The sequence below is a fragment of the Muscardinus avellanarius genome (genome assembly GCF_963383645.1).
Source record: "Muscardinus avellanarius genome assembly, chromosome: 3".
NCBI lineage: Eukaryota > Metazoa > Chordata > Mammalia > Rodentia > Gliridae > Muscardinus > Muscardinus avellanarius.
Window position 1 is genome coordinate 101,389,019 of NC_137788.1, and position 12,981 is coordinate 101,401,999.

The window sequence follows — 12,981 nt, forward strand, 5'->3', positions numbered from 1 at the left end:
CAGTGAAAGTGGATAGTATCATGGGTAGCACAGGCCCCTTAGCTTATACAGGAGCCAAGAGACACAAACAAGTTACAGAAATGTGCCAGACACCTTATTTAAGATAACATTCCCGGCTGGGTATGGTGGCGCACACCTCTCACCTCAGTACTTGGGAGGCTGAGACAGGAAGATCACAAATTCAAGGCCAGTACACAGTAACTTAGGGAGACCCTGTCTCAAAATTAAAATGTAAAAAGGGCCAGGCATGGTGGCACATGTTTGTAATCCCAGCACTTGGAAGGCAAGACAAGAGGATTGTGGTTCACGGCCAGCCTCAGCTACTTAGTGTGAGGTCCCTTGAAACTCAGTGAGACTCTGTTTCAAAGTAAATAATAAAAAAGCAGGGCTGGGAGTGTAACTCAGAAGTAGGATGCCCATGGGTTCCATCCACTGTACCAGAAAAAAAAAGGCTGGAAGTATTATAGCTCAGACCTAGTCTCACAAAAGAGAGTGAAAGAGAAAAAAAGAGGAGAGAGAGAGAGAGAGCGCGCGCGCACGAGAGCATTCCTTCTTCATATGTTACCCCAGAACCCTTGGTATATCTTTTTCAGCTCAGCTCATCCAAACTTTGGCAACACACTGGGATTTAACCAAGCTTGTAGCTGAACGGAGTGTTCTCTCTTTGCTTACTTAAGTGATAAATACAAAGATTAATAGGTATTTGGGAATGCTATGCCCTCGGGAGAGAGAGACTTTACCTGATTTATAAACACACAAGCCAGTAGGTTATTTTCATTTATTCCTAGTCTTGAGTTTCATAGCATGTTAATAGCTCATGAAATCATGACCAATCCCTTGAGTTGTTGCCATAAAGCTCCTCTGTCCTAATAGGAGAGGGAGGGAGGGAAGGAGGGAGGAGAGGAGAGAGAGAGGAGAGGAGAGGAGAGGAGAGAGAGAGAGAGAGAGAGAGAGAGAGAGAGAGAGAGAGAGAGAGAGAGAGAGAGAGAGGCACACACGCACACACGGTTCCATGTCTGACAGCTCCTAAGTGAGGAAGGCAAACCTGGACTTTCCTCTATCTCATCTTACTGGAATTATAATGCTTATGAATTTATTCCCCAGTTTGTCATTTATTTCTAAAATTTGGCATGGAAAAGATGCTTGGCTAGAATCTGCATATTTTAAAACTATCAGTTTAGATTTATACCAACAAGGAAGGTATTGGTGCATTTTTTAATAGGAAACATTTCAGTTGGAAAAATTAGGTTAACAGCTGCAAAATTTGGTGAACCTTTGTTTACTTTTATGACTTACCTGTATTGGAATCATCTGCCTAGATCATAACTAATAAATTGCCCATGCTCTGGTCTTGCCTGTGATCTTTTCTTTCCCTTCACGATACACATGAAAGGCCCTCAACTATGGCTGGATCTCACGTTCCCCAGTCTACCAGAAAATATACAGAATGTAAAACGTTTATGCATTTTTGTGGAAAATGTATTTTCTTCAAAGCTGTAATCAAATTCTCAAAATTGCCCACGACCCAGAAAAGTTTAACCTCTGCTCTAGAATGAAGTAATGTAGCCAGGCATGGTGATACATGTTTATAATCCCAGTACTTGGGAGGCTGAGACAGGAGGATATCAAGTTCTCAGCCAGTTTCATAAACTATCTTGGGTTGGAATAAGTTGCCTATATTTCAGGAGCTTATATAGAATCCTCAGCCAGACATTGTGGTGCACATCTATAATCCTAGTACTTGGGAGGCTGAGACAGGAGGATCACAAGTTCGAGAACAGCCTCATCAAATAGTGAGGCCCTGTTTCAAAAAAATAAAGATAGCTGGGCATGATGGCACATGCTTGTAATCCCAGCATTTGAGAGGCTGAGACAGGAGGATCGTGGTTTGTGGACAGCCTCAGCTATTTAGTGAGGCCCTCTGCAAATCAGTGAGACCCTGTTTCAAAATAAAGAATGAAACAAATAGGGCTGGGGGTATAGCTCGGAGGTACAGTGCCCCTGGGTTCCATCCGCAGTACCACAAAAAAATTAATTAATTAAAATAAAAATAAAAATAGGGCTAGTGGTATAGTTCAGAGGTAGAATCCCCCAGGTTCAATTCCGAGTACCAAACTTCACCATGTCCTTTATTGATTGACAAGCCTCATTTCTACTTCCTATGTGAGGTAATTGCATTTACTGAAAAGGCTGGTGAGGTCATGCCCATGGAAGATGTAATGTTGGGAATAATTTGCAGGTCTAAGTGATAGGGTAGAGGAAAAAGTTAAAAATAATTCAAAATTCCTTATTACTATATTTCAATGTAAAATGCTTTAAGCGAATATTAAATATTAGAAACTAAATGCCTATCTATTCTTAAGTGTTTTACCAAAGTAGAACACTGGCTTTGTTAGAAATAAAATAGTGCCTAGAGGCTTGTCGTAAGAGTGCTCGTAAGAGTACCAGTTTGCCCAGGAGAATCCCGGCTTATGCCTGTCCCCACGGCAGAGCAGTTAACAACTGAGAATGTTCTGAGACCAACAGAAAACCACATGATCAACCAGTTTATAATGACAGTTCCCTCGTCTACCTCCTTCCATTCCCCATGCTCCCTAGTATTGAGAGGGCAACTTCTGTCTTTAAATTATTTATTTTGGTGGCCAACCAACATATTTGTAAATGACTTTTTTTTTTTTTTTTTTTTTTTTGCGGGTCTGGGAATGGAGCCCAAAGACATTTGACCTCCGAGCTATACCCCCTGCCCAATTTTTTATTCTTTATTTCGAAACAGGGTCTCACTGAGTTGCAGGGGGCCTCACTAAGTAGCTGAGGCTGTCCGCGAACCGCGATCCTCCGCTCTCAGCCTCCCGAATGCTGGGATTACAAGCGTGCGCCACCACGCCCAGCTATACTACTTTTTTGAAAGATAGAGATTTAGTTATCTTACACTTCACTTTCCTTTCCTCCCAACCCCTCACCTTTTCCCCCAGGCTTGTTCTTTTTTCAGTGTGGGGTAAAACCTGAGGCCTCACACATGCTTGGCCAGTGGTCCAGCACCAAGCTGCCCCTCAAGCCCTCAGACACATTTAATCCCCTTCCTCACTCCATTCTCAGTCCCATCTGGTATTCCCAAGTCCTGAGCTGCACAGTCTCTGTCTTCAGAGGAACAGTGTCTGCTCTGTGCCTGGGAAGTAGATGCCTAGCGGCTCGCTTTCTGTGTGCAAGAAGCAGGCTGCGGGAACAAATAACTCTCTGGAATGACAGGCTTCGAGCCAGCCTTCCTGCTGTCTACCCCCATCTCACCTGTCCACGCAAGCACCTGCCACCTCCAGATCTCAATTTTTGGGGGCCTTGGAGGGCAAAATGACTCCCTCCCACACTAAAGTAGTTACAACTCCTCTAACCTCTTTCCTTTCAATTTCTGGTCTAAGTCTCTTCTGGGATTTTTAATCTTTCCATTTCACTTCTGTAATTTCAACTCTCAAAGGGAAGAGAAACTGGCTTATTTGGCCAAAGTCTACCTATTAAACTTACAATTTTAATATTTTGAAACCAGAAGAAAACGTACACAAATGTTTTCATTTTAAGTACTTACAGGCAGGATTATGTGGGGAAACGTCCACTTAAATATGTATTCTCAGCCATGCATGGTGGCACATGCCTGTAATCCCGGTACCTGGGAGGCTGAGACAGGATTATTGCAGGTTTGAGGATAGCTTCAGCAACTTGACAAAACTCTGTTTCCAAATTTAAAAAATGAAGGGCTGAGGGTATAGCTTGGAGGTAGAATATCCCCAGGTTAAATCCTCAGCACCTCCCTAAGTTTTTAAAATATTTTCCTTAAAATTGGACTTAATGCTTTGGCACCAGGATATGTGGAAGAGGGGTAAAAGCCTTGTGAAAAATCTCCACTATGGTTTGAATAATTGAGTCATTTTATATGCAAGATGAAGTCAAGAAGTCTTTTTACCTCTTCTCTAACTACATAAAAAATGTATGTTCTTGCCAGGCATGGTGACACACACTTGTAATCCCAGTACTTGGGAGGCTGAGACAGGAGGATCGCAGGTTCATGACCCCTCGGCTACTTAGTGAGGCTCTCTGTACTTGGGAGGCTGAGACAGGAAGAGCACAGGTTCATGGCCAGCCTCAACTATTTAGTGAGGCCCTCTGCAACTTAGTGAGACTCTGTTTCCAAATTAAAGGATAAAAAATAGGGCTGGGGGTATAGCTCGGAGGTACAACTCCCTTGAGTTCAATCCCCAGTACTGGGGTGGGGGGAAGTATGTTGTTAGTTAAGCAAGACACCTTTAGGATGCTACATGTGTGTGTGTGTGTGTGTGTGTGTGTGTGTGTGTGTGTGTGTGTGTGTTACTGAGGGTAGAACTACCTCCGGGCTATACTCCCACACCTATTTTATAATTATTCAGAAACAGGGTCTCACTCAGTAGCTGAGGCTGGCTTTGAACCTGTGCGATCCTCCTGCTGTCTCAGTCTCCCAAACGCGGGGATTACAAGCGTGCGCCACCACGCCGGGCAGGATGCTGCGTGTTAGAAGGTTTAGCTTCAGGCTGCTTCTGGTGCCTCCGTGATTCGAGCATTCAGAGCTCAGCTCTCACTTGCTGTGATCCTGTCCTGTGTTGTCATTGCTCCGTCACTCATGCTGGCCCTGTCACACCAGCTGCCTTCAGTTTCCTGGACCGTCTGTTCGTCCTCCGGAACCCCCTCAGCTCCTCCTATAGCTAACTTAGTTGCTCTCTCTGTTTACATACCCTTCTTTCACCCACTGGAACAATGTGCTGCTTGATGGCACTGGAATTTTTTTTTTTTTTTTTTTTAATCTCTGGACCTATCTCAGGTGTTTAGTTATGCACTTAGGTGTGATTCCTGGATGTTTGGAAATGAACATTTTTACATTCCTTAAAGGTGATCCTAGATCTGGAGGAAGAAAGGCAAAGGCATGCTCAGGACACGGCTGAAGGAGATGACGTCACCTACATGCTGGAGAAGGAGCGAGAGCGGCTCACGCAGCAGGTCCGTGAGGGGGGATCGCCTAGGCTGGCATCTCTCAGGGTAAAACTGGTGTTGTTCAAAAGGGGGCTTTGTGGTCAAACAAGTCTGGAAGCTACTATATTAAACAAAGTTAAATAGGTTTCCAACTTTAAATTTGTTAGAACCCTTAGTATGTAAAATTACATTGTGAGTCTTTAAACACAAAATAGACTATTACATGTTTCACAAATCTATGGAGCCAGGCATGGTGGCACACACTTGTAATCCCAGCATTCGGGAGGCTGAGACCGGAGGATCGCAATTCACAGACAGCCTCAGCTACTAAGCAAGGCCCTTCACAACTCAGACCCTGTTTCACAAATAAACTAAAAACTGGGCCTGGGGGTGTAACTTGGGATACAGTGCCCCTGGGTTCCATCCCCAATACCATGGGGGGAAAATCTGTGTTATTAAATCTTTTTTGTTGTTATTTATTGTTTTTTTTGAAATAGATCATTCACTGTGGGACTATCCCTACTCAGAGCACACTTTTGGGGAAGGCTAACTTAGAGCCATAGTTTGCAAAACTTTTTAACATTTAGGACCCCCGGTAAGAAATACATTGTGTAGCTGGGTGTGGTGGCGCACACCTATAATCCTAGTATTTGGGAGGCTGAGACAGGATGATCAGAGGTTGGAGGCCAGCCTCAGCAATTTAGCAAGACCTTGTTTCAAAATAAGATAGAGGGCGGTGTGGCTCCAATGTAGAATGCCCATGAGTTCAATCTCCAGTGCCAAGAAATAAATAAAAATGGGAAATACATTGCAGTGTCAGGAACAGTGGCCCATGTCCATAATCCCAAGTACTCAGGACACTGAGGCAGGAGTATCACATATTTAAAGCAAGTTTGGGCAATTTAGCCAGGACCTGTCTCAAAATAAAATAAAAGGGGCTGGGTCTAGGAGTATAGTTCAGTGGTAGAACTCTCGCCTAGCATGCTTGAGGTCCTGAGTTCAATCCCCAGACTACAAAAAAGAAAAGAAAAAGAAATACATTGCATTATCACAACATAGTATGTACATATACGTGAAACAAAAATCTCAGAAAATGAATGATACATAACCCTTACTGCCTACAGAAGTACACTTGGATTTTTTTTAATCTTTTCTTTTTTAATGCTGTTCATAGCTCACCAAATTGGCTTCCCCATGCATTTGTGGGTCTTAAAAGTTTGAAAAACAGTGTCTGAAAGGGCTCTTCAGCCCTTTCCTCCCGTTTAGCATCTCTGTGGTAAATAGTGTTGGCAAGACAAAGCAATACATTTGTGTAGACTGTGATTCAAATGCAGCTGTATTTATGTTTGTTCATTTGTAAGACCAGAGAAAATTATTACTGAAACTTTTTTTTCCCCCTTACTGGGAATGGAACCCAGCCCTATTTTTTATTCTTTATTTTGAAACCGGGTCTCACTGAGTTGCAGGGGGCCTCACTAAATAGCTGAGGCTGTCTGTGAACCACGATCCTCCTGTCTCAGCCTCCCAAATGCTGGGATTACAAGTGTGTGTCACCACGCCTGGCTGTGTTTGGTTTTTTGTTGTTGTTGTTTGTTTGTTTGTTTTTTGGTGGTACTGGGGTTCCTGGAAGCCCTTCTACCTCCGGGCTACACTCCCAGACCTATTTTAGTTTTGGAAATAGGGTCTCCTAAACCAGCGCTGCTGGCTTCGAACCTTTGCGATCCTCCTGTCTCTACCTCCCAAGCGCAGGGATTACAAGCGTGCGCCACCACACCCGGCATGTTTGTTCATTTTTAAGACCAGAGAAAATTATTACTGAAATTTTATTTTTCTTTTGTGGTACCGGGAATGGAACCCAAGGGCATTCTGTCTCCAAGCTACAACCCCAACTTTTTTTTTATTCTTTATTTTGAAACAAGGTCTCACTAGGTTGCAGAGTGCCTCACTAAATAGCTGAGGTTGGCTGTGAACTGCAATCCTCCTGTCTTAGCCTCCCAAATGCTGGGATTACAAGCATACACCACCACACCCAGCTTGTTGAAACTTTGAAAATTGTATTTTCAGCATTTATCACAAAATCTAGCTTAGTTTTCTGTTCCTTGTTTTGATTGGTTCTGTGTGCTTTCCACATACCTGAAACACAATGATGCATCAGATCCCCACTGATATCCCTGAAAGAGTTGAGAGCTGAAATAGCCGAGCCTGGTGGCACAGGCTTGTGATCTCAGCACTTGGGAGACTTAGACAGGAGGATCCAGGTTCATGGCCAGCCTCAGCTACTTAGTGAGACCCTGTTTCAAAATAAAGCATAAAAAAATAGGCTGGGGGTGTCGCTCAGAGGTAGAATGCCCCTGAGTTAATTGCCAATACGACAAAAAAAAATTTTTAAAGAGCCAGAAGTGCTTCCTAAATCATCAAAGAAAGATTGCCACTGTGTTTTTTTCTATTTATTTATTTGTGGTACTGTGGATGGAACCCAGGGGCATTCTACCTCCGAGCTACATCTCCAACCCTATTTTATTTTAAAACAGAGTCTCACTAAGTTGCTGCTGGCCTAAGTTGAGGCTGGCCATGAACCTGCAATCCTCCTGTCTCAGCCTCCCAAGTACTGGGATTACAGGTGTGCACCACCATGCCCGGCTGTCACAGCGGTTTTCTGTTAGCAATACTAACCTAAGCACCATGGCATACACGGTAATCCCATATGCCAAAAAACAGCCAGCCCAGACACTTGGTCTTAAGTTTTCAGTATATACCTTTGCTTTCTCAACTCTATAATCAACATGTGACTTTTTTTTCTAGTTGGAATTTGAAAAGTCCCAAGTGAAAAAGTTTGAAAAAGAGCAAAAAAAGCTCTCAAATCAGCTGGAAGAGGAGCGCTCCCGCCACAAGCAGCTCTCATCCATGCTGGTGCTGGAGTGCAAGAAGGCTGCCAGCAAGGCGGCCGAGGAAGGGCAGAAGGCAGGCGAGCTGAGCCTGCGGCTGGAGAAGGAGAAGAGCCGCGTGAGTAAGCTGGAGGAAGAGCTGGCCGCCGAGAGGAAGCGAGGCCTGCAGACGGAGGCCCAGGTGGAGAAGCAGTTGTCTGAGTTTGATATTGAAAGGGAACAGCTCAGAGCCAAACTGAACCGAGAAGAGAACCGGACCAAAACCCTGAAAGAAGAAATGGAAAGCTTGAGGAAGATCGTGAAGGACCTCGAGGCCTCCCACCGGCACAGGAGCACTGACGAGCCGCTCGAGGGGCCAGTGACCACGACCAAAGGCACAGCGACCGAGCCTCCCGTGCTGGTGTCGGTGTCCTGCCAAACAGAGCGTGTCCAGGCAGAAAGAATCCATGGGAGCCACACAGCCAAGGGGGCAAACACCGGGCTGCCGGGTCCCCCCACCCCTGCCTACTCTTATGCAAAAACTAATGGCCATTATGACCTAGAGGGACAAGCCACCAGGGAGTTGACTGCAGGCAGCAGCGCGGACAACCAGGTGCCTCCACGAGAGAAACCTGCGGCATTCGCCCAGGAGAAGCCAGTGGAGAATGGTGGGTGTGCTGTGGGGACCGAGACTCCAGCCCTGGCGGCCAGTCACCTCCCTTCCAGTGGGAGCTCACTGTCCCCCAGCAGCACTGCCTCCTCCTCGCTCACCTCCTCCCCTTGCTCTTCACCAGTGCTCACTAAGCGCTTACTGGGGTCATCAGCTAGCAGCCCTGGCTACCAGTCTTCCTACCAGGTAGGGATCAACCAGAGGTTCCACGCAGCTCGGCACAAATTTCAGTCCCAAGCAGATCAGGACCAGCAGGCCAGTGGTCTGCAGAGCCCTCCATCCCGGGATCTATCTCCCACCCTCTTAGATAATTCTGCCGCCAAGCAGCTAGCCCGAAACACGGTCACTCAGGTGCTCTCCAGATTCACCAGCCAGCAGGGGCCAATCAAGCCTGTCTCTCCCAACAGCTCTCCCTTTGGCACAGACTATCGAAGTCTGGCCAGCACTGCCAACCCAAGAAGTGACACCAGCCACTCGCCCACGCCAGGAAAAGTGTCCAGTCCTCTGAGCCCCCTGTCTCCAGGAATCAAGTCCCCCACAATCCCCAGAGCTGAGAGAGGAAACCCTCCACCCATCCCACCCAAGAAACCTGGCCTCACCCCTTCTCCATCTGCTGCAACTCCACTGACCAAAACTCACTCCCAGGCATCCTCTTTGACCTCCGCCGAAGACCTCGCCGGCGGCTGCTCCTCCAGTGCAGTGGTTGCCAACGGCAAGGATGTTGAGATCCTTCTGCCCACCAGCAGCTAGTCCCTGGAGTGAGCACCCGCATCCGACATTCCAGCAGACTCCGTCCAAGCACTCAGTGAGACCATTGAGTCAGACCATGTTATTTATTTTGATAGTAGCTGAAACCATCTGTATAGTACATTTAAGTGTATTTTGCCTTTTTGTAAGTAGAAAGTGAGTAGTTTGGATTTGTATGGCTCACATCTTTGTATGGAAGCAAGATAGGACGCCTCAGAGACAGCTCAGTGTCGTCGTGTGATGGAGAAAGCTCATTGAGGACCAGGTGGTGACCTGCTGTCTGTTTGGGGACTAGAATAACTCAACACTCATTTTGATTATGCAGAAGTGGTTCGTGCAGATTTTTATTCCAGATGACCATGTTTTAAAAGTGCCTGAAATAAGACTGCCATATGAATGTGATTCTGCAGCAAAAACACAAAATGGATCATTTAATTGCAGAAAATAAGATCCTCTGTGAATTCTGAATGTTAAAAAACCAACACTGCTTTTAATCCTCTTTTACTGTTTTTAATACAAGCTTTGTGTTTTGAAAACCAGGCTGTGTGGAATGGGAATCCCTCGAAAGGGGGGTGTGAACTCACCCTGAAGCTGAGCTTTATAGACCCCTTGAAAATTCTTCTGAGCACTGAGGAGTTAGGGTGCTGATTTCTTCTGCTTCTGAAAAATTTAGTCACTCCCAGTTCCCTGCATAAATTCTTGAACAGAATGAAATTGCATCTCCATTCAAAAATGTCTTCAGGCATCTACTGTTGTGTAAGGAACTTCTGATTCTGATCACTTTTACTTGAATAGGAAATGGCTACTCATTCTGTATAAAAGTTATGCAAAAGAGTAATATCTATTCTGTAATCAAAAAGCAATAACTTAAAATTTACTCTTTGTAATATTATAAGTCAGAATGATACTGATTGTACCAGATTGTTACATTTATTCTCCAAGCTGCCAGCACTTGTCTGTATCTGTGGAACCAAATTACCTTTGCCTAAATGAAAGTATACATATATCTGTATAGATACATACCCTGTACATGTTTAACATACACACACTTAAACACAAATATCAGTGTGATTGTATCTTTGGAGTTTGCAGTATAGCATAAAGGACAAGTAGAATTGCACATTAAGATTACCTACCAAAGCAACCACATGTGGCTGGGACCCAACCAAAGGAGGAATGTCATCCACAGGGAAGTGGGGAGATTCCAAATGAGGCCTGTCTTCAGTATCATAAAAAGGCACAGCTAAATTAGCCCTATTGTTGGAAAACTGGACAGGTTACATAAGTGAGCAAAACATATCACCTCGAGTCATGTCAGACAGCTTCGAGTGGTGGATGGTAACAAACTGAAGTGCCAGCCCGTCTAAAGGGCCACCCTGTTCAGCTCCAGCTGCCTGCTGCCAGGCAAGAATGCTAGACCAACTCTTAAAATGGTCATGAAGTCCAAATTTTAATGTGAGAGTCCCATTTTAAATATCAAGAACTAACTCAGAAAGTTTTTAAATGCCGCTGGTTAAACAAACACCTCTGTAGCTGGATTTAGCCTGCAAGCTGCTTGGTTGTAACCTCTTTAATTCTAGAAACTGCGGGCGTCATTGTGTTTTTGTAAACAGAAGCCTTCAAACTTCCCAGCAGTACAGGCTCATACACCCGACCGAGCCCGTAGAATATGACTATTTCCTTCTCCCAGACAGTACTCTCCACAACCTTGCTCAGACATGGTGGTTGTGATTCTACATCCACGGGGAGAAAGAGGCCTTGGTGTTCTCCCAGCCAACCTCTGCCCGACAGCCCCTGGCCTACTATGATTTCATTCTGTTTCTTAATCTGATGAGTTGAGGGGGAAGACAGGTGATGAAAATAAGTATAAATCACAACAACAAAGTATACTGATGCCTCCACAGCTTAATTATGGCAAATAATAAAAATTTAAAAGCTACTGATGTCCTGGGATGTCTACCAAAATGATCCCAGGGGTATCTTAAACTGTCCAGAGCAGTCATGTATTGAAATTTACTCCATTGCATAGCCAAAACGATCAGTGTTGCTAAAATAGCTGGACCTGCTATGCAGAGGGGAAGCCGCGGTGCCAGAGTCTATTGCCCTCTTGCTTTAAATGGTAATCTTAAAAGTTGCGTTGTGCTCTTCCTTGGCTTGGGGATATAGATAGAGCTACTATAAGGAAGTTTATTTCTTAGGAAGTGCACTGAAAATGTATTTCTTTTACAGTGTAATATGGGGGTGGGGATACACAAAAGAAATGGTGTATTTTTGCTAGTTGCCTATCTTCTGAGATAAATAAGCACAATCCTGCGATGGATCCAATAATTCAGTTAGATATTATAGATTAGTATTTAAGTTTGCTGTAGACTGTGTGTGTGTGTGCGCGCGCTAAGTAAAAGTTCCATGATTCACAATTTTCGTATTAACCCAGATTGAAAAAGCTATGTTACTGGTCAACAGATTATAACGATGTGCAGCATATAATACGAGCATTACTAGTCATTAACATTTGTAAAGCCAAATGTACCATGCAGAAGTCTTCATTCATTTTTATAGCAGACTGTATTAAAACAAGATAAAACACTGTCTGAGGGGAAATGCTTTGTTTGTACAAAGTGAAGAATGTTGCACAATTCGGGCATATTTTGTTGGGGAAGGAGTGGGTGGTGTAGAGGAAGCACTTGAAAAACCAATTGAAGAAGCCAGGCGTGGTGGCGCATGCTTGTCAGCCCAGCACTTGGAAGACGAGACAGGAGGATCGCAGGTCTGTGGCCAGCCGCAGCTACTTAGTGAGGCCCTCTGCAACTGAGTCAGATCTTGTTTCAAAACTAAGAATAAAAAATAAAGCTAGGGATGTAGCTCAGAGGTAGAATGCCCCTGGGTTCAATCCCCAATACTGAAAAGAAAAAAAAAAGAAAAAGCAAGTGAAGTTAACAGACCCATCCAGGTTAGACCCGTCAGGAGCTGAGACATGGGCTTACTTTAGAACCGTACAGCTGGGAAAAGCTCACTAATAATCCAGTCTGTTTTTAAAAACCATCTGGGGGTACTAGACTTTTTTAAAACTTTTGAAAAGTTCTAGACTCTATTCCCAGGAAAACAGATAAGCCTCTGTGCAAAGTGTGGTTGATGGCATCCCAGGAACGAGGACCTGAAGCCATCAGTGACTCATGCACTCAGCCTGAGAAGGCCTGGTCTTGTTCTGCCCTAGCTGTCATTCCACCGATGACTAATACGTTCCTTGATTCCCAGTCCAGCCCACTGCTGCTGTGCTGTTTGCAGTGCAAGTTGTAGCCAGACAAAAACACTTCAGAATTCTTTGATGTACAAAAGATGGTCAAACGGCATGGATGTTTACATATCTTAGGTTTCCAGCATTTAAGCCAATTAATGATCTGTTTCAACAAACACTAGCTATATTGTTTCCCATGACAGCCTCAATGCTGCCTTGTCAAACGTGTGTGTGAGAGGAGAGAGAATATAGAGTGCTTCTGATGCCTGGGCCTTGAAACACAACTTCAAATGTCTCTAACCGCTAGATTCAAAATAGGATGTGTGGGGCTGGGGGTGTAGCTCAGCCTCATTTTGTCCACTAAAATGATGCCAGGGGTATCTTAAACTGTCCAAAGTAATCCTGCACTGAACTTCATTCCCACTGCGTAGCCAAAACGAACAGTATTGGTAAAATAGCTGAACCTTCTAAACAAA

General features: G+C 44.6%; 1 protein-coding gene across 1 annotated transcript in view; it reads left to right on the forward strand.

Annotated features, from left to right (window-relative positions):
- CTTNBP2NL (CTTNBP2 N-terminal like) overlaps positions 1–9,273 on the forward strand; it is a gene marked incomplete at its 3' end in the record, with an annotated part of 66,665 nt that extends 57,392 nt beyond the window's left edge. The window contains exons 4-5 of the mRNA XM_080692364.1: positions 4,909–5,016; positions 7,792–9,273. Of these exons, the coding sequence (XP_080548490.1) occupies positions 4,909–5,016; positions 7,792–9,273 (1,590 nt within the window). The remainder of the gene's footprint in view (positions 1–4,908; positions 5,017–7,791) is intronic.
- Between the last annotated feature and the right edge of the window lie 3,708 nt (positions 9,274–12,981).